General features: G+C 37.8%; 1 protein-coding gene across 1 annotated transcript in view; it reads right to left on the reverse strand.

Moving 5' to 3' along the window:
* The window catches only part of DNAJC15 (DnaJ heat shock protein family (Hsp40) member C15), a 70,345-nt gene that overhangs the window by 15,011 nt on the left and 27,700 nt on the right, over positions 1-27,634 (reverse strand). The window contains exons 3-5 of the mRNA XM_079903432.1: positions 26,501-26,574; positions 17,750-17,826; positions 11,220-11,290 (exon numbers count right to left, since the gene is read on the reverse strand). Coding sequence (XP_079759558.1) covers positions 11,220-11,290; positions 17,750-17,826; positions 26,501-26,574 — 222 coding nt within the window. The remainder of the gene's footprint in view (positions 1-11,219; positions 11,291-17,749; positions 17,827-26,500; positions 26,575-27,634) is intronic.

Consider the following 27,634-nt stretch of genomic DNA (forward strand, 5'->3'; position numbering starts at 1 on the left):
AGAAACCATATGATAGGCCATAAAACAAACCTCAATAAATTAAAAGGAAAGAAACAATACATTATGTTCTCCAACCACAATTGAATGAAATTAGAAATCAATAGCAAGGACAAATTTGGGAAATAAATACTTACAGGCCATAGCTTAAGTAGTGCTTAGAGAGCAATTATAGTTTTAAGTTCCTGGGTTAAAAAAGAAAAAAGATCTAGGGACTTCCCTGGTGGTCCAGTGGCAAAGAATCTGCCTTCTGATGCAGGGGATGTGAGTTTGATCCCTGGTCCAGGAACTAGGTTCCCACATGCCACAGGGCAGCTAAGCTGCACGCCACAACTACTGAGCTCTCGCGCTGCAAAACTAGAGCCCACGTGCTCTGGAGCCCGAGCACCACAACTACAGAGCCCATGAGCCCTGGAGCCTGTGCACCACAACTAGAGAGAGAAAACCCGCATGCCACAACTAGAGAGAAGCCCATGTGCTGCAATGAAGAGCCTGCGCACCACAACAAAAGACCCCACATGCCGCAACGAAGATCCTGCCTGCCTCAACTAAGACCCGACTCAGCCAAAATAAATGAATGAATGAATGAATGAATAAATTAAATTAAATAAAAAAGAAAAGAAAAAAAGATCTCAAATCAATAACCTAAACTTCAACCTTAAGACACTGGAAAGAGAAGAGCAAACTAAACCTAAGCAGGAAGAAGAAAGGAAATAATAAAAATTAAAACAAACATTCATGAAAGAGAGAATAGAAAAACAACGGGGAAAATCAACCAGCCCAAAAGATGGTTCTTTGAAAAGAAGTCCTTAGCTTGTTGATCAGCAAAACAAACCTTTAGCTTGTCTGACCAAGAAAAAAAGAAAACAGGTTCAAATTACTAGAATCAGAAATCAAAGAGAGGACGTTACTATCATACCTTGCAGAAATAAAAATAATTATAAAGGAGTACTATAAATAACTATTTCAACAAATTAGAAAACATATATAAAATTAGACAAATTCCTCAAAAGACACAAATTACTGAAACTGTCTCAAGAAAGAATGGACAATCTGAATAGATCTATTACAAGTGAAGAGACTGAATCAGTAATCAAAAAACTATGCAAAGAAAACCCAGGTCTAGATGGTTTATAGAAGGGGAGGGAATGTTTCCTAACTCATTTTACAAGGCCCATATTATCTTGATAACAAACCAAACAAAGACATCACAAGAAAACTATAGATCAATATTTCTTATGAATGTGAATGCAAAAAACTCAACAAAATACTAGCAAACTGAATCCAGCAACATACTAAAAAAATTTTGTACACCATGACCAAGTGGGATTTATCCCAGGGATGAAAGATTGGTTTAACAGCCGAAAATCAATTAATGTAACCCACTACATCAACAGAATAAAAAGCAAAAAACAAAAATCACATAATAACCTGAATATGTGCAGAAAAAGCATTTGACAAAAACACTCAACAAACTTAGAAAGTAACTTCTTAACCTGACAAAGGGCATCTATGAAAAACCCACAGCTAATACCCCACTTAATGGGGGAAAGATTGGGTGCTTTTCCATAAGATGAGAACCAAGACAAGAATGTCCCTGCTTACAACTTCTTCTCAACATTGTACTGAGCTTCTATTCAGGGAAATTAGGTAAGGAAAAGAAATAAATTGTATCCAGATTGGAAAGGAAGAAGTAAAACAAACTCTGTTCATAGATGACATAGTTTTATATATAGAAAACCCTAATGAACTTACCAAAAAAACTACTGGAATAAACAAGTTCAGCAAGGTTGAAGGATATAAGATCAATATATAAAAATCAATGATATTCCTATACATTCACAATGAATAATTCAAAAATGAAATTAAGAAAATAATTCTAGGGACTTCCTTGGTGGCCCAGAGGTTTAGAATCCACCTGCCAGTGCAGGGGACTGGGTTCGAGCCCTGGTCTGGGAAGATCTTACATGCCACGGAGCAACTAAGCCCGTGAGCCACAACTAATGAGCCCGCACTCTAGAGCCCGCGAGCCACAACTACTGAGCCGGCGCTCTACAGCCCTCAAGCCACAACTACTGAGCCTGAGAGACACAACTACTGAAGCTCGCGTGCCTAGAGCCCATGCTCCGCAACAAGAGAAGCCACCACAATGAGAAGCCCGAGCACCACAACAGAGAGTAGCCCCCACTCGGTACAACTAGAGAAAGCCCGCGTGCAACAACGAAGACCCAATGCAGCCAAAAATAAATAAATAAATAAAATATAATAAAAAAAGGAAAATAATTCTATTCACAACAGTATCAAAAAGAATAAAACACTTTAGAACTACAAAATATTGGTGAAAGAAATTAAAGAAGATCTAAATAAATGGAAAAACATCCCACGTCCATGGATCAGTAGGTTTAACGTTAAGATGGTAATACTCCCTAAGCTGACTTACAGATTCAGCACAATCTCTATGAGAATTCCAGTTGACTTGTTTGTAAAAACTGACAAGCTGATTCTAAAATTCACATGAAATTGCAAGGGACCCAGAACAGCCAAAACAATCCTATAAAAAAGAATAAAGTAAGAGGAGTCACACTTCAAAAAATTAAAACTTGGGCTTCCCTGGTGGCGCAGTGGTTGGGAGTCCGCCTGCGGATGCAGCGGACACGGGTTCGTGCCCCAGTCCAGGAAGATCCCACATGCCACGGAGCGGCTGGGCCCGTGAGCCATGGCCGCTGAGCCTGCGCGTCTGGAGCCTGTGCTCCGCTACGGGAGAGGCCACAACAGTGAGAGGCCCGCGTACCGCAAAAAAAAAAAAAAAAAAAAATTAAAACTTATTACAAGGCAAAGGTTATCAAGACAGTGTGGTACTGGCACCAAAGACAAACATACAGATCAACGGAACAGAAGTGAGGATTGGGAGATGGGGTGCGGGTGGAGCTAAAGGATGATAGAGTTTCCTTCTGAGGTGATGAAAATGTTCTAAAATTGACTGTGGTAATGGTGGTACACATCTGTAAATATACCAAAAACTACTGGATTGTACACTTTAAATGGATGAATCATATGGTACATGAATTATATCTCAATACAGCTGTTTTAAAACAACAGACAGAAGGCTCTGAAGAATACTTTGAGTCTGATTCAGTTTATCAGATCCTTATAGAGAATCACAGAAACCTAGGGTTGGAAGAGTCTTAAAGGGTTCTTACCTGTTACACAATACATGAATACCTCATATTACATCACCAACAAACTGTCCTCCAACAGTTTTCAATCTCAGGTTACCTTTACTGCTTTGCTTGAACATCACTTTTTCCACTGCTGTAGCTCCAGTGCCTAGAACAGTGCCTAGCTCCCAGTAGGTACTTGTAATTAATTACTAGTTGACTGATTATCTCATGAAGGGGAACTAGGATAGCTCCAACTACAAGCACAGTCTTCCTTATAGAGGTCCAATCTTCACTGCTCATAGTTTCTTCTAAGTGAACATAATTCTGCCTCCATAAAGGCACAGAAGAGAGACTTCACATATTCATGCAGCATTTTAAGTATTAGATATTGCATAGAAGTCCTCCAATTTTCTCACGATAGCAAGGTTTCTTATTCATTATTGCTTCACCCAAAAACCTAGGAGTTACCCTTCTTCATTTTTACTACCTCCAATCCATGAGCTTTGTTGGCTTTATCTTCAAAATATATCCTGAACTGGACCATTCTTTACCTCTTTCATTACAAAACCCATAGTGTAAATCAATATCATTCTTTCTTTGGTAACAATTTTCTCTACTAACTTCCTTGCTTCCACTCTTGACATCCTACAGCTATCTTTTCTCCACAGCTGCCAAAGCAGACTTTCTCATATTGTAAATCAGATATCATATCATTCCCATTACACTTGAAGGTAAAAGCCAAAGTTCTTAGCATTAGCTCTCCAGCTACGTCATCATCTGGCCCTGGATGTTCTCTCCAATCATATTTCCTACCACTTTTCTCCTTCTCACTACACTCTAGCCAATCTCCTTACAATTCCAGAAATACACAGTATGTTCTCATTCCAAGACCTTTGCACTTGATGTTCCTTCTGCCTAAAATACTCTTCTTAAGATTTTTGCATGACTTCCTACTCCCTCAGGTCTTTGCTCAAATATTATCCCCTTACAGAGAATTTTAAGATGATATAAGTAATACTGCAACTGCCTCCTCTCCAGCCGCTGATCTCTACCCCTCCCCCACTCTGCTTTATTTTTCTAAAAGCTCTTATTATCATGTGACGCTTTTCATACTAGCCTTTTCTGCCTAACTACTCCCAAAACTTAGTGGCTAACAACAACAATGTTTTTTTTCCCTCACTATTCCATGGATTAGCTGGGCAGTTCTCCTGAGCTGGGTCAGGGGAGCCAGGGCTGGATGGTACAGGGTGGCCTCACTGGGACTTCACCTGGGATGGCTCGTCCTTACTCTCAACTTGGTCTTTTATCCTTCAGGAGGCATAGACCAACCTGGTCTTCTTCATTTGGTAGTCTCCAGGTTCTAAGAGGGTAACGGCTGAAGCAGCAAAGCTTCTTGAGGCCTAGACTCAGAATTCATACAATGTTACTTCTGCTATATTCTGTTTTGTTGAATGAATGAATGACTACTCATATGACACTGCTTCCAGCTCCTCAACATCCTGTTTGGTTTCCTCTGAATACTACTTAGTTTGTCCATGTCTTCCAAAACCTAGCATCCAGAAAGGGACACAAAATTCTGGACAAGATCTAACTTCAGCTCAGTATAGCTGGGTAATAAATATTAGTTGAAAAAGTGAGTGACAAGTACAGAAGATTGTGGTAATATTCAGTCTCATAATACAGATACTGTGTGCCCTTTAATGCAGCTTAAGAATGCACTGGCTTATTTCTAGTGGCTTTTACACCATTGAATCTTATAGCCTTTAAGATCAAATATACCCCCATGGCTCTTTTTCATGTGTAACACTGCCAAGTCTCTGCCCTATATTTACACAATTGATTTTGGGGACCTAAAAGAACATTACATTTACCCCTGGTGAATTTAAATTTAATCTCTTCTAATTCATTGATTTCTCTAGTTGATCATTTCCACCGACACACTTTTTGGTCTGAGACGAAAAAGTCTGAAAACTGTTGCTTTCATACAAAATACATGGCATTCAAAAAAATAATTACCTTGTATACCCAAAGAAGGCCTGAAAAGGGAGAAAATAAGTTCCTAGAGGAGTCTTAGGAACCCCTGGGGGTCCACAGTGCACGCCTTGCTAAGGCTGCTATACATCAATAAGAATGAACAAATGACTGCTCCACATTACAACATGGATGAATCGCACAAAGATAATGTTGACCCAAAGCAGCCAGATGCAAATGACTCGACATTCAAGAGAGAAGCTAACCTGTGATATATACATCAAGATAGTGGCTCCTTTTAAGGCTGCGGTACACTGAAAGGGGTCTTGAAAGTACCCCCACGCTTTTCAGGGGTATGGTGATGTTTTCGTCCTTGATCTGGGGGCTGTTTATATGAGTATGTTTGTAAAAATTTATTTAGATATATATTATGATGTGAACTTTGCTGCCTGTATTTTCTACTTCAATACAAAGAGAACCTAAAAATAAAAAGAGACTGAGGAGAAACATCTCTTTAAAAAAAGGAAATCAAATTACATCACTCTACTGCTTAAAACCTGACAGTAACTTCCCACTCTATTTAGAATAAAGTTCAAATATTGGGTTGGCCAAAAACGACCCAAATATTGGGTCGTTTGGGTTTTTCTGTGACATCTTATGGAATATTAATATTATACAAAACCTATAGTGTTTCACTACCATAAAGCATACTGTTTTCAAACTCTGGGCACCACTTCATCTCATGCAGCTTCTCCCCTTGCTTATTACACCCCTATCACACTAGTTTTCTCCCTTAAGCACAATAAGTTCTTTCCTCCTAGGAACATGCTAGTTCCTTAACTTTCCAACCACTCTTCACATGGCTAGCTTCTTTTCATCCCTTAGAGCTCCTCAGAGAGGCCTCCCCAATCATCCCATGTAAAGTTGCCTCTTTCCCGTATTCTATAATCTCAGGCCATTGTGCCCTTTATTGCACTTACTGCAATTTGAAGTAGGTTTAATTGTTTTTTGTCTGTCCCTCCACTAGAATGTATGTTGCACGAGGACAAGGATTTAGTTGCCCTGTTTTACAGTTTTTGGGGTTTTTTTAAATCTATGTATTTTATTTTTATTTATTTTTGGCTGTATTGGGTTTTCATTGTGGTGCACAGGCTTCTCATTGCGGTGGCTTCTCTTGTTGAGGAGCACGGGCTCTAGGCGTGTGGGCTTCAGTAGTTGTGGCACACAGGCTCAGTAGTTGTGGCTCATGGGCTCTAGAGTGCAGGCTCAGTAGTTGTGGCACACGAGCTTAGTTGCTCCACAGCATGTGGGATCTCCCTGGGCCAGGGCTCGAACCCGTGACCCCTGAATTGGCAGGTGGATTCTTAACCACTGCATCACCAGGGAAACCCCACTCTGTTTTACAGTTTAAATCCCAAGATTTATTAGCACAATGTTCTGACACCTTGTAGAAGTTGAATAAATAATTTCTGAATGAATAAAAAGAATAGTTTCAGGTCATTTCACATCAAGCTAATAAGTCTTTTAAAATTTTGATATGATCATTATATATTCATTTTCACAACACTATTTTACCTGTACATTTTATTTGTATGCCTTCTTTTTATTGATTTGCTTATTCATTCACTCATGAAAAAAATTAGAATTTATTAAATGTCAAACACATAGGTTCTAAAGATAAATAAGCCATGTTCTTTACTTTTAAACATCTCACCACTTATCAAGGAAAATTAATAAGTGAGAAAAACGAAATTACCTTATACAAAGTCTTAAATCTAATTAAAATGTTGAAATGAAGGGAAAGGAAAGATGAGCCCTCTAAAACAAATAATAGTCTAGTGCATCCATCAAAAACGGAAATTGAGCTAATTAGGCATCACTTTTCCTTCGTGATTCCATGTTGACTCTCAGTGATCATATCTTCCTTTTTCTAAATGTTTGAAATACATATTTTAAATACAATATATTGTAATAAGTTGTAATATATTATTACCAGGGCTTCATGTCAAATTTGGCTTCTTTTACAATAAGGGTAATTAAGGAAAACCCATTCAACAGTATAATTACTTTGACTTGCTTTTAATCCCAATATTTAATTTAATTTTGATTTAAATACTATTAAAGAAGAGAGAGCATTATATGTTTATTGAAAGGGGACATACATGGAAAAAAGACTGAGAATGTGCTGCGGCAGGCAGATTTCAGCTAAGTGTAAGGAAGAACATTTTAGTAGTTACCGCTGCCTATCAGAGTACTGCTTTGCAAAGCAGGAAGCTCTCCATCACTAAATATCTTTAAGGAAAGCTAACAGGGCATTTTTCCCAGGATGGAGCAGAAAGATTTAGTAGGCAGCATTGATTAGACCAGTGTCCTCAAACTATGGTGAAGCACTTTTTAAAAAATTTTCTTGGATGTCACAGCAATGTCAAATGGCTATAAAGATTTCTGAATGCTTTTTTGCGGTACGCGGGCCTCTCACTGCTGTGGCCTCTCCCGTTGCGGAGCACAGGCTTCGGACGCGCAGGCTCAGCGGCTCACGGGCCCAGTTGCTCCGCGGCATGTGGGATCTTCCCGGACCGGGGCACGAACCCGTGTCCCCTGCATCGGCAGGCGGACTCTCAACCACTGCGCCACCAGGGAAGCCCTGAATGCTTACTTTTGATTTCAGTTTTTGATTTGTTGCACACAGGTAACAAACTGGCCTGGTATGAACAGGCAAACTACATTTTGAGAAGCACTGGATTAGACAGTCTATGAGAGATCTCTGAGGTTCTACAGTTTTTCAAACTTACCTAGTCTGTCTTCCTATTTTCATTAGGCATTAATATCAAACTACTAACTTCATAACTAATCGTTTTCTCCAGTACTTTAAAAAAAATACAAGCTAAAAGATATTCTAAAAGCATTAGATCAAAGAGCTGAGACATTTTTACTGCATTAACCTTTTATCTCACTAAAAGAAAAGGCAAAATTTACTTTTTGTTTGTTTTTCAAAATTTACTTTTACCAAAGCACATCTGAATGCTCATTTAAAACTGGTTACAAAAAATTTATCTCCAGTTATCTCCCACACCTAATTTTCTGGTGTCACTTTCTTTGCACAAGCTAATAATGAAATATGTAACAAGTTATCTTGATCACACATTTGAAGTTCTCGCTTTGTTTTACCAGCTGGTAGCAAAACCAAGAGAAAAGCCACGTGGGGGTGGGGTGGTGAGAGAAAGAATATGCATGAACTTCAGAAGCACTGGGTGGAGGAGTCAAGTGTTTGCAACCACCTATAAATAACACTCAGTGGAGACCTGGCCAAGCAAATATGGTAAAGAATTGTAAAAAGACCAGGCAAAACTGAGAGCTGCCCGTTCTCATACTTGCCCAAATATTCCTGGCTTTTTCTCTGCAAGGACAGATACTTTCATTTAAAATCTATTATCTTCTTATAGAGACAGATTGTACCAGGTGAGGAATACCCTTATCTAAATATAACTACTGTAGAGTTAGAAATCAGAAAATATAAACCACTGTGAAAATAAATAACAAAATCCATTATCTTCTTCCCATTAAAAATGAAGCAAAACAAAACAACCTTCCTTCTCAAGAGATAATTTCCAGATTTATGAGCTATCATCTCCCAACTCCATCAAACATGAATTTTTTTCCCTCAAGTAGTTGCAATATTCCTTAAATCATCATACTTGTACTAGAGCAGGAGTTCTTAACTATGAGTATATGGATGGGTTTTAAGAAGTCTATGAACTCTCTGAAACTCCAAATATTATAAAACTTTGGGTGAATGAGCAATTATATGGACAAGATGTCTACAGCTGTCACATTCGTTGTTGACAACTGTTGACTAAAAGCATCTTTCTTAGGTTAAAAATGTGATCCGAATAGAAATATAAGGTACGGGTTCTTAATTAATTGAATAGGTATATAAAAGTATTACATTATATCATATATCCAAAAAAAGCTTTAGAAATAAATCCTTTCATTTTGTAGATGATAACATTGACATTTGGAGAGGTTAGGGGAATGTTCAAGGCCATGCTGCTAGCTAGAAGGCAGAAGATGAAGAAGAATGCTGGCTCCTACTTCCGGATCCATTCCCTCCCACTCTGCCACCAATGCAAGGCCAGACTAGAGGATACTAGTAAGCACACTAAGGGCAGCCAACAACCCCAATTCTGATAAATATACAATCTCAGAATAAATCAAGTAATTCTTTAAACACTACTGGCTCATAACATAAACATTTTCTATATTTTACTAAAGGTATCTAAAAATATATATTCTTTTAGACACATTTTAGAGCTCACTTCCTTGCCAGTAGACACAATCAACAACTTGTCAATCATCTGAAATACATGAGTGCTTGATCCCACCGCAATCAACGAGAGAAGGGCATACACTTGATAAACTCCTCCCTCCCTCCCTCCCTCCCTTCCTTCCTTCCTCCCTTCCTACCTTTCTTTAATATTTTATTCCCTCCCTCCCTCCTTTCCTTTCTTTAATATCTTTATTGGAATATAATTGCTCTACAACGTCCCCATATCTCCTCCCTCATGTCCCTCCCACCCTCCCCATCACACTCCTCTAGGTGATCACAAAGCACTGAGTTGATCTCCCTGTGCGATGCAGCTGCTTCCCACTAGCTATCTATTTTACATTTGGTAGTGTATGTATGTCCATACCACTCTCTCACTTCGTCCCAGCTTACCCTTCCCCCTCCCTGCATCCTCAAATCCATTCTCTATGTCTGTGTCTTTATTCCTGTCCTGACCCTAGGTTCATCAGAACCATTTAAACACATTTCTTTCTGAGTCAATTACTCTAAAAGCCCACAGTGCAAAGTAAATTAGTTGAATGGATCTTTTAGTAACTGTTGAAGCTGTTTAGAAATTTTAAGCAAAACCTCTTTTCAAAGTTTATTCTCTTGTTTATTCACACTAAAGAATAGCAAGTGCAAAAACCAAAGGAGATGATATTTAGTGAAAAGAATTTTTACAGTAATTGAGAAAGCTGAAAAAGAATGCCTGATTTTGGAGTCAGGATGGGTAGAAATCCAAAATTTGTTTTTAATTTTTTTCAAAATAATTAGAAAACTGAAAGTCTGTAAGAATCCAAGAAACCCTTCACTCTCTGCCCCCTACTCCCCCACTTCTGACTTCTGAAATACAGTGTAACCTTCTGCCATCTGTTATTTTAGAGCAGAAACAGTAAAAAACATATGGGCTTTCTCTCTCAAGCAGCTGTAGGGTAGTTAAAGTTATAATAATTGTCTTTCTGTAAGATAAACCTACATTTAAAACCTGGCCAGTTAAAAAAAAATAGCTCAGCCTCAGAGCCTTCCAGAATAAAATTAAGAAATTCAGAATCATCTGTGACATACTACATTAAGAGATTTAGAGAATACCCTCCAAGTCTTGTACTTTTATGTGTAAGGTTAAACAAATGTAATTCATGATGCCCAAATCAGTTAATACAGTCAAAGAGTCCACAAGTCATGTTTTTTCTTTCTCCATCAAAATGCTAGGAGCCTCGGGACTTCCCTGATGGTCCAGTGGTAAAGAATCTGCCTTCCAATGCAGGGGATGTGGGTTCAATCCCTGGTCGGGGAACTAAGATCCCACATGCTGCGGGGCAACTAAGCCCACACACAGCACAGCTACTGAGGTCATGCGCCTCAACAGAGAACCCATGCACCACAACTACAGAGCCCACATGCCCTGGAGCCCAAGCGCCACAACTAGAAAGAAGCCCGCGTGCCCCAAAGAAGATCCCGTGTGCCACAACAAAAGACCCTGCATGCCACAACTAAGACCTGACGCAGCCAAAAAAATAAAGAAAATAAGTAAGTAAAATAAATAAATATTTTTTAAAAAGATTAAAAAATGCTAGGAGCCTCAAACAGGGGTTAGATACTCATATGTAGAAATTGCTAACAAAGTTTTCCAACACTGATAACTATAAATGCATCACTTCGGTGGGTCACTGAACTCCAATCTAGAGGCTCATTTATTTATAAGAAAAACCACAACACATGTGACACATAAATTTCCATTTCAGCTATATAACAGGAATTTTACCTACCTTTATCTGGGTGATTCAAAATCATGATTCTCCTGTGAGCTGCTCTAATCTTGGCCTTGCCGGCAGATGGGCTGTAAAAAGAAATTAAAGTGCTTATAACAAATAGTGTCAAATGCAGATTATAAATTAATGGTTTATATGAGTTTTAAGAAATTAAAAACTAATGAGAATTTCACCATCTTGTGGATAAATATGAAATTACAGCTTGTCACTTCATTCTACCAACCATCAAAATAAATCATATTCAATGCTGCATGTACTTTCCTTCAGTCCTTATGCTCAATTAAAAAAACATATACACAATATAAGGATAGGAGAATCATAGCCTGTAGACTATTACTGTGAGTTTGAAAATTTATGCTTCAAGCTCTTTGAGGGGAAGGCAGTATATATAATGTAACAAACAGGTATTTGAACTCTAGGGCTACCAGACTTCAGGATTTTAATCCCAGCACTGCCATGAAAGATGGGGTAGCCTTGGTCAAATTTTTTACTCTCTCTGAGCTTCGGTTTCTTCATTGTGACACAGGGATAGGAACAACATAGTCCTCATAGAGCAATTACAAGGATTAAATTAGTTGATGCCAACAAAGTGCTACAGCAGTGCCTGGTGTGTAGCAAATGTTCCATAATAGTTAGCTTTTACTATTATTATCTTTCAACAGAACATCTCAAAACCCTTAATAGCTCATAATTCATTTAGCTTTGTGAGAAAACTACGGGAAAAGCTTGGCTGTTAGAGCCTATGCTCTAAACAAAAATTAAAGGAGAAAGTTAAATAAACCTAAAATTATTCCTGCAAAACCTAATTTATCCAGTACTGGAACTCCTTCTCTCTAGTACATTTTCCAGGTAAGGAAAAAAATTAACACTAATAATAATAAGATCCTGGTGTTCCTACTTAATATTTATACTAGTTTATCTAAGCTGCTTTTCTGAGCCTCAAATGGAAATAACAGTAGCTGACTCAAAGCACACAGTGGTTGCTGTGAAACTCAAAATCATCTATACGGATGAACCACACTGTAGGGGCTAAACGCAGGAACTTTTAGAGACATTCAGACACTGGTTTAAATCCATCACTCATAATCTATAAAACTTTGTTTGGGACTTCCCTGGTGGTCCAGTGGTTAAGACTCCGTACTTCCTCTTCAGGGGACGCGGGTTCGATCCCTGGTTGGGGAATCAAGATCCCACATGCCGTGTGGTGCGGCAAAAACAAACAAACAAAAACACTTCATCTTGCTTACTTGAACTCTCTGACTTATAATTTTCTCACAAGCAAAACTTTCTCATAAGCATACCTCCTAGGATTATTTTAAGGACAAGTTAGATTATATAAGCAAAAAGGATGAGCATGACCTGGCATAAAGTTAGTGTTCAAAGAATAGTAGTTATTATCATGAACATAAAGAATGCTTATGAAAGTGTATTACATTTCCTACTTTTTAAAAAATGGGGTATAAATAATCTAATCTAGCATATCTTGAATGACTCAAAAAGCATTATCATGAGTATCAATTAAGTGCAAAGAAACTCTCAAGGTCTGCAGTGGTTTGCTTGCCCTTCTCCTAAATGGTCATAAAATGCTATCCATTTAAGTTCTTCTGTCTGTTTTGAACACTGCCTTCCTTGCTGTCAGTTGTCAATCCTCAATTCTGCCAGTGTTCCAGTCTCTAGCTATTACCTGCCAGTTACTTGCTACTTCTAATCTCCTGGGGTTAAGTAACAGATCATCAAACATGTTAAAATACACTATCAATTGCTACATAAGCATATAAACATTCTTCTATAAATAAAATAAATAAGTCAAGTCAAAAAAAAAAAAACAAAAACAAAACAAAAAAAAGCAAGTCAAAAGAGAAATCAAAAAAAATCTTGAGACAAATGAACAACCTACCAAAACTTATGGGATACAGCCAAAGCATTTCTAAGAGGAATTATAGTAATAAAAGCCTACATTCAGGGGGAAAAAAAAGAACTCAGATAAACAACCTAACTTTACACCTCAGAGAAGTATAAAAAGAAGAACAAACTAAGCCCAAAACTAGTAGAAGGAAAATAAAGATCACAGTGAAAATAAATGAAATAGAGACTAAAAAGACCAAGAAACCAAAAATCAATGAAACTAAGAGCTAGTTTTTTGAGAATATATACAAAACAGACAAACCACTAGCTAGATCACCAAGAAAACAGAGGACTCAAGTAAAATCAGAAATGAAAAAGGAGAGATTACAACTGATACCACAGAAATACAAAGGATAAGAGACTACTGTGAACTGTACTATACAATAACAAATTGGACACCCTAGGAGAAATAAGTGGATAAATTCCTAGAAACAAAGCATCTACCAAGACTGAATCATAGAAAATATGAACAGACCAGTTACTACTAATGAGACTGAATCAGCAATCAGAAAACTTCCAACAAAGAAAAGTCCAGGACCAGATGTCTTCACTTAATTCTCCCAAACATTTAAAGAATAATTAACACCAATCCTTAAACTCTTCCAAAACATGGAAGAGGAGGAAACACTTCCAAACTCATTTTATGAGGCTAGCATTACCCTGACACCAAAACCAGACAAGGGCACTACAAGAAAAGAAAAATACAGGCCAATATCCCTGATGATCACAAATGCAAAAATTCTCAACAAATATTACCAAATCGAATTCAACAATACATTCAAAGAAAGGATCATATACCATGATTAAGTGGGATTTATTCCAAACAAAACGAAGGATAAAAATCACATAGTCATTTCAATAGATGTAGAAGCAGCATTTGACAAAATTCAATATCCATTAATGATAAAAACTCTTGACAAGGTTGGTATAGAGGGAACGAACCTCAACATAATAAAGACCATATATGAAAAGCCCACAGCTAACATTATACTCAATGATGAAAAGATCAGATCAGAAACAAGACAAAGCTGCCCACTCTCACCACCTTTATTCAACATAGCATTGGAAGTCCTAGTCAGAGCAATTAGTCAAGAAAAAGAAATAAAAGGCATCCAAATGAGAAAGGAAGAAGTAAAACTGTCATTATTTGCAGATGACATTTTTACCTATAAAAAACCCTAAAGACTACACCAAAAAACTGTTAGAACTAATCAACAAATTCAGTAAAGTTGCAGGCTCTAAAATCAATGTACAATAATTTATTGTTTCTATATACTAATAACAAACTATCAGAAAATCAAGAAAACAATCCCATTTAAAATTGCATCAAAAACAATAAAATACCGAAGAATAAATTTAACCAAGGAGGTGAAGACCTGTACACTGAAAACCAGAAGACACTGATGAAAGAAACTGAAGACACAAAAAAATGCAAAGATATTCTGTGCTCATGGATTGGAAGAAGTCATTTTTTAAAAATGTCCATACTATCCAAAGCACTATACAGATTCAATGCAACTTATATCAAAATTCCAAAGGCATTTTTCACAGAAATAGAACAAAAATTCCTAAAATTTGTATGGAACCAACCACAAAAGATCCTGAATAACCAAAGGAATCTTGAGAAAGAAGAACAAAGCTGGAGGCATCAAACTTCCTGATTTCAATCTATCAATATATTACAAATGCTCTAGTAATCAAACAGTATGGTATTGGCATAAAAAGACACATAGATTAATGGTACAGAACAGAGCCTAGAAATAAACCCATACCTATACAGTCAATTAATTTACAACAAAGGAATAGAGAATATACAGTAAGGGAAAGGATAGTCTCTTCAATAAATGGTGTTTATTGGGAACAGAAAATCTGAACAGTCATATGCAAAGGAATAAAACTGGACCTTTATCTTGTACCACACAAAATTAACTCAAAATGGATTAAAGACTTAGATGTAACACCTTAAAACTACTAGAAGAAAATATAGGATATAAGCTCCTTGATATTGGTCTTGTAAAGATTAAGCAAGATGAGAGAATCCTAGTTCTTAAACAAAGCATTAAAAATTAAACGTAGCTCTGATATATCTCCAGTATAGACAATTCCACCACAAATTGAAAATGTAACTTTAAATTAAATATCATTTTGCCTAGATCAGGGATTTCAAACTGCTCCCTGGAATGCATTTGACTGGGAGTAGGTGAGTGGGGTGTATAGAACAGAGTAGTGTTCCCTGATCCTGTAGCAAATGGAGCAGTTTGGGTCTCATCTTTTTCTACTACTAGTCTATTGAATAACATTTAAACAGAGTTCCACAGAAGTTTTTAGAAAGTCTGAAAATCACAAATGTGTGCATAATTTCAGAATATATCAGGTATATTAAGTTTTCCTGGGCAGCTCAGTAAAATATTTCAGGCTTACGCAATATGTAAGAATATACAGAGTCATCTGGTAACATAGTCATCTAGTAACATAGGGGTTTCTTTGTTTTTAAATAGAGTATCAACAGAGTCAAGCTCCATTTTGTCTTTACCTACTTGTTATGCAGTCTAAATCATTTGGATTCACTTATCACAGAAAATGGAACCACAGCAATGTATTCACACTTTGAGAATCTCCTCAAAATCAATGCCGCCTGACTGAAAGAAAGGGCTAGAGGAAAGCAAATAAGGTCCACCTTTCTATTTAATGTGTTAAGGGCAAATATTTAGCTTCTGCATTCATGACAGAGATGGGAACGGAGCGGCGCCAACATTTATGCAGCACCTGTTATCTGGCAGGCACGTGGATAAAAAGGTGACTCATGTCATTACAAATTCCGACAAGGCAGATATTATTAATTCCAAATCAAAAATGAAGACGCTGAAGTGCAGAAAAGCTAACAATAAGTGCCTCAGCGACAGAATCAGGACGAGGATCTGTCTGCTTACCTGATATTTATTGGGTAGTTACCAAGTTCTACGTTTATGCTAAAACTTCATATGTGTTCATCTTCGCAGCAACCCTATGCAGTAGAAACTAATATTTTCTCTATTTTACAAATGATGAGACTGATGTCACGCACCTAACAGGTGATAAAAATGGTATTTGTACCTAGATTCACTTGTTATCAGAGTCTGTGCTGTTAGCCACTCAATTTTCCTTGTGAAATTTTGTACAGCTTCCAGCTCAATGGGATAAAACTTTATAACCATGTATCTTAAGTCAACTCCTAATTATCTTTCCTAAAAACAGGAGTACCTTGGATGATATTAAATGATACCCTCAAAAACTTTTGTGTTTGGTTTAATAATGTGCATCATATTCACATTTCAACACTATGAATGGGATGATATGGGGGCCCAAGAAAAATAACAATGCCACTCTGAATAATATTAAAGAAAAGAATAGTTAGCAATACAGCTAATTTCCTAGTTTGGTTCCCCTGCTTAAAATCATTTCTATTTTTTGTATTCTCAGTGAGAGAGCCCATTTCTTCTTATTTTTTAATTTTTTAAAATAAATTTATTTTATTTATTTATGGCTGCACTTGGTCTTCACTGCTGCACACGGGCTTTCTCTAGTTGCAGCGAGCAGAGGCTACTCTTCATGGTGGTGCACAGGCTTCTCGTTGCAGTGGCTTCTCTTGTGTGGAGCACGGGCTCTAGGGGAATGGACTTCAGTAGTTGTGGCACGCAGGCTCAGTAGTTGTGGCGCACGGGCTTAGCTGCTCCGCAGCATGTGGGATCTTCCCAGACCAGGGTTCGAACCCGTGTCCCCTGCATTGGCAGGCAGATTCTTAACCACTGCACCATCAGGGAAGCCCCCATCTCTTCTTATATTTAAATGAAGCACCAAGCTAAATTGAGCTGTTCCTCCCCTACCCACCTTTTTGTTTTTTCTTGATTAGTCATAAGAAATTACAAAATGTTTGGCCTTAAATATCTGCTAATCTAAAAGAGATTTAAAAGTTCTGTTGATACAGGACTTTATGATCTATTCTCCTTAATTATGTTGACTAAGTCACCATAAGATGTGTTGTAGCTAACATATTGTAACCAACCCCCATAAAAATTTGAGTGAGCTCTAAGGGAACATAAGGTAAACAAATATAGATACTAGTGAATCTATGGTAGGGGATGTATTATTAACTTTAAGTGTTAAATGATATACAGCAATCACATAATATCATTAACTTTCTCCAAGCCATTCAAAGTTAGACAATAAATGGATACTAAGGTAAAACAAATATAATGAAATATGCTAGATGTCAAATTGTGGAACTAAGAAAGAACTGTGAAACAGATCCCAAAAATATGATACATATCAAATTAGAAAACTGACTCCAGAAAGAATTCATTGTCACAATAAAGGTTATTTTGATAATTGCATTGGAACTTTAGTATTAAAATACAATAGCTCCTTGTTAAGAAATAAAGGCACATCACAAATACGCCTGATTTTTTTTAGGGGTGGTAGGATAATTTCTTAGATTTGAGGTTTTAAAATGTAAAAATTTGACATTTTCTCCTCTGCCTCCTATTCATAATTTAGAATATAAGGATAACTTTACTGTCACATTTTCTTCTTTTTCAAGACAAACTTAGCCACAGAACAAAATAATACTTATGCAGCACACCTACCTTACACCTAAAATAAGACTTGCTTCTTGCCTACTCATTTTCTGTTCAAATCCTCCTTTATAGTAGGATGAAAAACTCTATAGAGGAAAGAAAGAGCAAGAAATAATTAGTTCCACATATGAGATGGCATGACCTCAATCCCATCACACAGCTGCAATAAGAGTAATGTATTTTCCAGGGCTTCCCTGGTGGCGCAGTGGTTGAGAATCTGCCTGCCAGTGCAGGGGACACGGGTTCGAGCCCTGGTCTGGGAGGATCCCACATACCGCGGAGCAACTGGGCCCGTGAGCCACAACTACTGAGCCTGCGCGTCTGGAGCCTGTGCTCCGCAACAAGAGAGGCCGTGACAGTGAGAGGCCCGCGCACTGCGACGAAGAGTGGCCCCCGCTCGCCACAACTAGAGAATGCTCTGGCACAGAAACGAAGACCCAACACAGCCAAAAATAAATTAATTAATTAACTCCTACCCCCAACATCTTCTTAAAAAAAAAATTTTTCAAAAAAAAAAGAGCAATCTATTTTCCAGAAGTCAACTTGGAATTGTGGGAGGTGGGGAGGGAGAGCACTAAACAATAATCCTCTACAAGAAATTATGACCAAGATAAACACTACACTGAAGGAATAAAACAGGTCAGTAGAAGCAAAAGGCCTGAACTTTATCTAAGCTCTACGGTAATTTTCTCATTGGATAACCTTGACCAAGTCACTTACTGTAGAGATGACAGACATCTTTTTAACCTACTCGACTGGCTGACTGAGAAAGAGGAGAAGCTGACAACGTGAGGAGGACACCAGGATATTAGACAGGGAGGCCAAGAGACCGGAAGACTAGACTGAAAGGTCAATGTGGCTGGAGACGCCTGAGCAAGGAGAGAAGTAGTAGAGAGATAACAGGCGCCAGATTGTGGAGGGCCTTGGAAGCAATGGAAATGATTTAGGATTTTATTCTCAGTGGTAGGAGAACCAGAGCACTGGGGTAACAGATTTGACTTGGTTTTAAAAGAATTACTCTAACTGCTGTGTAGAGAATAGAAAGACAGGTACAGAGTGCAGGCAGGAGACCAGTTAAGATAACATAACAGTAATCTAGGCAAGGGGTGATGCTGGTATGGACCAATGTGGTAGTACAGGAGGAGGTGAGAGCTGTCAGATTTTGGATGTACTTTGAAAGCAGAAATAACATTTGCTTGGATTGAATATGGGATATGAGAAAAAGCAGGGAACTGAAGATGATGCAGTAAACGCTGCTATACACTGCACAGATCCCCCTTCAGAGCTGAGGCACTTACTCCGCAGACACTGGGGCTGCCGCTGGCAGACAGCACTCAGCTGTCAACCTCCAGCAATTGCCTTGGCTGAAGAATGTCAGGCTCACGCCCCCTTCACAGGAGGGTCTCTAGCTGATGACTGGCTGACGTCAGGGTATAAACACTGTGCTTCTCCAGGGCTCAGTCCTTGGACTTCTTAGCTATATTTACCTCCCAGGTGATGTCACTTAGCTTCATGGCCTCTTGCCCCAAATCGGGATAATCACGATGAGTCACCTGAGCATCAGAGGTCCCGGGGGGTTCGCCGTCTCAGGCCTTTTACTAAGACTGCACTGCAGCCTAAATTATCCCTCCATTCTTCTTCCTTCTCTTGCCTCCTGGAGCTGTTGATCCTAAGAGCATTCTCTAATAAACTAACAGCTTGCTAAACTTTGTCTCACTCTGCAAATGACTGCAAGGTTTCTGGCCTAAACTGCCATTAGTGACTTAGACAAGGCGTGGTTATTTGTTACTTGTTTCTTGTGGGTAACACATATCAGGAGATTGGTTTTGGTTACATTAAGGTTCAAAAATGTCTATGTAAGTGGAGGAAAAGTCTGACCTGGAGATAACATTTGGGAGTCATGAGTACACAGACGGTATTTAAAAGTGTGAGACTAAATGAGATCACCTAGAGTGGGAGTGTAGATAAGAAGTCCAAAGACTGAGCACTAGAAACTGCAACATTTAATGGCACAGAGATGGAGAGGAATCAGTAAAGGAAACTGTGATGGCCTAGTGGTGCAGGAGGAGGAAAAGCAGATGCCAAAAGTGAGGAAGTGAAAAATAGTTTCAGGGCTTCCCTGGTGGCGCAGTGGTTGAGAGTCTGCCTGCCGATGCAGGGGACACGGGTTCCTGCCCCGGTCCGGGAGGATCCCACATGCCACAGAGCGGCTGGGCCCGTGAGCCATGGCCGCTGAGCCTGCGCGTCCGGAGCCTGTGCTCCGCAACGGGAGAGGCCACAACAGTGAGAGGCCCGCGTAGCAAAAAAAAAAAAAAAGAGTTTCAAATGCTTCCAATAGGTCAAGGAAGACAAGAACTGAGGGCTGACGGCTGGATTTACCCTTTGGTAAATCTAAGTCTAGTGAAGGTACTGGAAGTGAAGATTTGATTAGAGTGAGTTTAAGAGAGAACAGGAGAGGGCTTCCTTGGTGGCGCAATGGTAAAGAATCCACCTGCTAATGCAGGGGACACGGGTTCGAGCCCTGGTCCGGGAAGATCCCACATGCTGTGGAACAACTAAGCCCGCCCGCCACAACTACTGAAGCCCACGCGCCTAGAGCCTGTGCTCCGCAACAAGATAAGCCACTGCAATGAGAAGCCCGCGCACCACAACGAAGAGTAGCCCCTGCTCACCACAACTAGAGAAAGCCTGCGCGCAGCAACGAAGACCCAATGCAGACAAAAATAAATTTAAAAAACAAAAACAAAAAAACACAGAACAGGAGGAAAGGAATGGGAGACAGCAAAGAGAGACAACTCTTCAGGAGCTCTTAAACAAGATGCATGAACTCAACTTTTAGAAGGAAAAAAATTCACACATGATTGAATGTGTACATGTTTCTAAAACGTGAACCCATATTTTTCTAAGGAAAAACAAAGTGTATGCTTGCATAAAACAAAATCTGAAAGTATACACACCAAAATGTTATTTTGGGGTGGTGGAATTATGAATAATTATTTTCTTCATGTTTATTTTTACTTTCTAAATTTTCAACAATAAACACAGTTACAAATACAATTTTTTTTTAAAAAAAAGGGACTAAAAGGAAACCAACTAAATTATTAGAGCTTAAGAAATGAGTCCTAAGGAGCCAGATCTGGTCATTTGTATAAGCTATTCTCTTTGAACAGCTTGTCATAAATTTCCATTGGTAATAATTCCCTGGTAATTAACTCATTCAACAAATACATTAGCACCTACTATGTGCCAGGACCTTTTCAAATGAGACAAGTGAAGTTCTGTCCTTTATCACATAGATGCTAATCTATCAATGTACCAGTACTGTGAGGAATATGATGTACTATTCCAAATTTCAAGCAATTAACAATCTAGTAAGAAAACAAAAAACAACCCCCTTCTCCAAATTGTGAGGGGAGGAAGGGAAGCAAATTGTTTAAGCACACATACTAATGTGGACAAATTATGTATATATACACAAGCACACACACACAGGGGAATATATAAAGGAATAAGAGATATATAGGGGAATACATATAAAGGAATAGAAAACTTAACAGAGGAAGAACAGCTGGTTTTAAGGTTTCTCTCAGGTGATCAAAATTTTTACTAGATGCATACCTTACTCCCTAATATTTCTATGAGTATCTACCTTTGTGAGCTCCAAATTTTCAGCATAATAAATTGATGATGTTTCATGAACTGTCATTTCCACTATATTCACAAAGCTCATTAACCCTAAAAGTAGCCATTATATCTAAGCAAATTTTTTACTTTGTTTTTTCCAGGTAGAAAAGGAGACTAAGAAAAGGTTACTTAAAGTCTAGCAACTGGATGAGACTCATACCCTAAAACACTGACCTGTTTACAAATAAGCTTACAAGTAAATATACAATCATCATAATCCTTCTAAAGGAGCTATATCATTTTTGAGGATAGACATTTAATATTTGGGGGCTATATACAGAAAGGCAGACAGAGAAAACAACGAAAATCAACTGCTCATGCTACTTCAGAAAAAATCATGCCTTCTAAACTCATATGGAATTTAGGTTTTACATTACATAATTTTAAAAAGAAATTGTAAGCCCTTTGAAGCTTACAAGTAATATACCAATACTGCATTATATTAGGATATACAGACAAAGCCAATGCAGAACTATTTTCTGACAACACTGGTGGGTCAAGGAAATGTTTAAATTCAAAAAGATGTGATTACAATAAGGAACACAAAACAGATGGAGTAGATGGTTATATTTTTCTAATAGAATTTCCAAGAACAGAAATAGTGGGATTTATTCTGCTGTCTATTGGAAACATACCCTGAACCTTACAAATTATTATTTTGTATTATTTTATTTATAAAGTATATATATAAACAAAAATCAAAATAATTTTCCTTCTAAAATTAACATTGAATGCTGTAGTGCTATATATTATTAAAGAAGATGTGAAACGAACCAAGTTAAAGTCTTCATTAGCTAATTTACTCAATCACTTGAAACATAAAAGCCCTCCAAACAACCAGGAAAATATATCATTCCATAGTCTTAAGAGAAGAAACACATTTACCATAAACTATAAACTTTAATTATGTACAATAATCTATCTGATTTATAGAGCCACAGGATGACTTTAATTAGTGTTATTTCCATGAATTTCACTTAACCATAAAACAATGTAAGTCCAATTTTAAAAACTTGTATTCAAGTAAAAAGAAAAATTAACAAATAGAAAAATAAAAGCCTCAAAAGAAGATAAATGACTTGGGTTTTTTCCCCAAGAAAAAAATTAGGGGTAATTAGACAATAGCTGGGTCAATAATATACATTAATACTTAAAAAAAATCAAGTAAAAGGTACTGGTTCAAAACAGCAGACTTAATAATAAAAGTCTTTTGCTTTCCAAAGTGCCTGTGAAATGAGAAAAGATATTTTAAACAAGAAAAATCCGTAAGAGGCCTAGAAAACAAGAAATGGATCAAGTAGCAAACCAGAAAGTTTAAAGAAATCCTGGAAGATTGAAAACAGGTAAGACTGCACATATAGAAAAAAAATCACAGCAGCCCCAATTTAGCAGCCCCTCTGACTAAATTCAGAGTCAACAAATACAAAAAATAACATCAGGGTAATTAATTAAACCAGAACAGCAGAGAGAGATGATTCCTAACTCCATTAGCATTGGGCATAAGGGCCTGCCGCCTACCACTTTAGCCTCAGGCCAAGAAAGAGAATCATATGCCTGGGATGCACCCAGCTGTGGGTGGTAGGTCCCAAGAGAAGCAAAGGTACCAACAGATCACACTGAACCCAGAGGGCTGAAGAGGGGGACAGTTATGCCAAGCAGTAAAATACACATAGTACTCAACCACTCCTGGGTTCTGGAGGTTCCAAGACTGCCTCTGGGCTCCTTGATTTGGAAGAGACATGACTGTTGATATAAGCCACCTACGTGCTCACAGCACACTGCCAATCTTCTCATTCAATTAAATTGTTGAAGTAAATCTACCAGACTGCTGAGAAAGGCCACTTATATGAGTTCCAGGAGCAGAGACACATTGGAAGGAAAAAATAAAGAAAAAATATATGAGGATCTAACAGAACAAAAAACAGACAATTTTCACATAAGCCAAGGCTAAAAATTCCTGTGAAATTTCAGAACATCAATAATACAGAGAAAATCCCCCAAATTTCCAGCACTAAACAACAAACACACAAACAAAAATCACCCCAACCTAAAAACCAAAAGCACAAACGAAAGAACATCAAAATCAAAACAAGCAGTGTACAAAGGAAAAAGAACACCAGAAAATCTGGCTAAGTCTGAGAGTACCAAAAAATGTGGCTGAGAGTATGCAGGAAAGTATAAAGGTGGGCACGGAGACTCCGTCTGAGCAGAGACTTCTGTAGTATCCCTCTAATACTGGCTCCACCAGATTCCAAGGAGCCAGCGGCTACATGACAACAGTGAGAGGGAAAGAAACAAACTCTCCATGCATTCCATATGAACAAAATTATTCTAGGCAATATTCCAGAAGAATGGGAAAAAAAGCATGAGAAAAAGAAAGATGAGATTTAAGAAAAAGATGATGTTAAAGCATCAAAGAAGCGAATAAAGTTTAAGAAAAAATGAAAAGAGAACCCATGGGAACTTGAGCCTTGAACATTCTCTTTTGAATGACAGGGATTTATTGACACACAACTACAGTCCCTATTTGTTAGTAACTCTATTTGATTCAATAATGAACACAGTTACAAAATCAAAACACTGTAAATGCTGTGCTTATGAATTTGGCTTTTTGGAATCAGTGCCAAGAGGAAGTATGTATATATTTCATTCCTCAATTTCCCTGGTACAATTAATATTTAAAGAAGTATTTTAAAAACTCCTATCTTCACTGAGGTATAATTATGATGATGATAAAGATATTCCAAGATGTTTCACTGCAAACTGCAAGAGTAGTACTTTGTGGAAAAGGGGCCAGATTTATCAAAAGGCACTTGTCTTAACTTGAAGCCCACAAAAGGGAGGGAAAGGGGGCATGTATCACTTTTCTCTCCTTAAGAAATGCAGGGGCCGGGACTTCCCTGGTAGCGCAGTGGTTAAGAATCTGCCTGCCAATGCAGGGGACACAGGTTCGAGCCCTGGTCCAGGAAGATCCCACATGCCGCGGAGCAACTAAGCCCATGAGCCACAACTACTGAGCCTGCACTCTAGAGCCCACGAGCCACAACTACTGAGCCCACATGCCACAACAACTGAAGCCCGCGTGCCTAGAGCCCGTGCTCCACAACAAGAGAAGCCACCGCAATGAGAAGTCCACACACCGCAATGAAGAGTAGCCCCCGCTCACCACAACTAGAGAAAGCCTTCGCACAGCAACGAAGACCCAATGCAGCCAATAAATAAATAAATAAATAAAGACACCTTTGAAAAGAAAAAAGAAATGCAGGGGCTGCATTCAGGATACCCATAATAATCTCTTAAACTATTCTACGTTATCTGTGAGCCTGCACAGAGCAGTGAAATGTTTCTCATTTTCTTTCTCTTTTCCTTTCAGTGTTAAATAATGTAGTTCTACAAAACACAAGTCTATTTATGGTATAAAGATATCTACTGAAGATCAGCATAAACAGGGAGAAATGATTTCTGAAAGTCTCTCAATTTGCTTTACATAAACATATGGAAAGACATTTAAATAACTATGTCAAGCCACCATCACCTAAGTCCCTGGACTATCTCAGTACCCTCTTAACAGGTTTCACAGCTTCTCCTCTGACTCATTCTAGTCTATACTCTTTGCAGCAGGCAGAGTGATCACCTAAATTGGTAATCATGTTGCCCACATGCTCAAAACCTTCCAAAGGCTTTCCATCACACTTAAACCAAAATCTGCTATCTTTGTCACAGTCTATTTGGCCCTAAGTGATCTGGGCCCAAACTACCACTGTTCCTTCCACATACTCCACTGGAGTTACTCTTGCTGCTAAATTCATTTCCACCTCGGGACCTTTGCAGTGTTCCCACTAGAAAGCTCTTTCTTCAGATGTTCACATGGCCTGCTCCCTCATCTTCTCAGAGAGGCCTTCCCAGACCTATCTAATATAGATTCCTCTCTGCTGTTAAAGAATCAATCTCTTACGCTGATTTAGTTCTCTAAAGAAAACTAAACTCCTACCTTCAACACCTCTACATATTATGTATCTTATTTCTTTGTTAATTGTTTCCACTAAAAAGTAAACTCCTAGAAGGCAGTGTCTTTGTCTAGTTCATGACTACCTCCCACTCCCCACAATAATGTCCAGTATGTAGTAGGTGCTTAATGAACATTTATTGAATGAATGCTAAATACCTATTAATACTTTAGCCAAATAAAACATAAACAGGAAAACAGAAAATAAACACATGCTCCCTCTAATCACAGACATGCATTTATAAGTCTGCAAAATCACTTGCAGTTCTTTTGACCTCGAGTTTAATTATCTGTCATAATATAGTATGTCATCCTTTGAAAGTGTGGTTATTGTTCATGACTAACTAAGCCTCAAGCCTATAATGCCTTTGCTAAAACAAGCCATTCATTCTCAAATTGCTGTAAGTCAAGCTGATCTATCCCAGATCTTCTGTTTCCCAGAAATCAATGTTTATGTTGTACTGCTTCAGTGAGTTTTCTTTGCATGGTCTCTAGTGGTCACAAACCACAGTTCACCCAGTTCACCACACTATAGCTTTTTAGACACCTACTATCATTCATCTTTTACTTATATTCAGCTCAGCAGAGTAGCTGTAATGCTGGTAGATGAATGTATCAGCCCTATAGGTTTCAAGGTTGCAATCATATAATTTTATGTTTGAGATAGCCAGGTGTGGTGGTACGAGGGAACTAGTTTCAAATTTGAAGATGAAATAAACTTTTGGGTAAGCTCCATCAGGACAGGCACCATATCTGTCTTGTTCACCAGCTATGCCTAGCCCCTGGCACAGGACAATCACTAAATGAATACTAATTAAACAAGGAAAATAAATTACCTCGAAGTTGATGTAATACTACTAAAAGGAATACGATAATTCAAAGTCAGGAATAAGCTTAGATATAAAATAACATGACCAAGAAACTTAAAAGAAACTAAATCAATAAAGTTGCCAATGATACAAACGTTTGTATGAAAATCCAAAACATTTTTCTGAATTACTATCAATAATGGCATATAAACAAAAATCAAAGCAAGGTTAGATTTCTAACTAAAGCCATTTTTAACTTACAGGGGTTGAAATCTTCTTTGCAGTTTCTGTGATTACTTGTCCTAGAGGTTTCCAGATTTGAGATGTGTAGCGACCTAAATAGTAACAGGAATAAAAGCAAATATAATGAAAGCCAACACCCACAAAGTGCTCATCACAGTATTTATTGTTTACTTTGTATATGTTATTTTAATACCTATCTCAAAATCTACCTGAAAGACAGTCACATTTTTTCAAATTTCTAATTTATTAAATGGAGGACAGATTTCATTTTAATATAATTTTCATAGCTATTAAATTAAGCTTTAGTTCATAATTAGAAAATTAGAAAATTTCAATGGTTATGTATAAAATCCTACTTTTATACAGGTCATAAAAACAATAACACCCTAGTACTCAATTTCTCACTGAGGATGACTACTCTCCTAAAAGCTTCTTTTATTTTAGTGCTTTCCTTTCTTAGGCATCCTAATAATCAAAATTCCTCTGAGTCTGGACAACTAAGTATCAATAGCAAAACAGGTCCTAAATTGTTTTGAGGGCATAGAACAAGAATAAAATATTATCTGGCTAATTTACCTTTTGTACCCTAATCAGAATGTGTGTCTACGAATACTAGAGTCTCTTTTCCCAAAGCTCTGCTAGAAAACCAGTTATGACCCTCTGAACTTAAATTCAATTTCTAACCATAACATTATTTGAAATCAAGATTTCTGCTGGGAAAGTTCAACTACATAGATGTTTTATAAGAAGTAACCTGTCTAAACATACTGTCATTCCTGTGCAAACAACATGTTACAGGGAAAAACAAAGGATGCTAGACATAGGAAGATGTGAAGTAGCCAATCTAAGTAGGAGATAAAAAGCTCTTGAGATCAAGTAGAACATTAAATAAAGTAAAATTAAATGAAGCGGAAACCCTAACTCATCTAAATCTCTTATATAAATATCAACTTCCATTTGATTCTACAACAGTATAAAATCTGGCTTTTAAAGTGCCTTAAAATTCCTTCAAAACCACAATCATGCAATCTCAATGTAAAAAAGCAATTAAAGGCTTCAAGAAGTGACATCCGGACATTTACTTTAACTATAGAGGAGAATATCTAGTTCCAATAGTCTAGGGGTACTTTCTCCTAAATTCTACTCTTCAGT

Source organism: Stenella coeruleoalba (assembly GCF_951394435.1).
Source record: "Stenella coeruleoalba genome assembly, chromosome: 18".
Classification (NCBI taxonomy): Eukaryota; Metazoa; Chordata; class Mammalia; order Artiodactyla; family Delphinidae; genus Stenella; species Stenella coeruleoalba.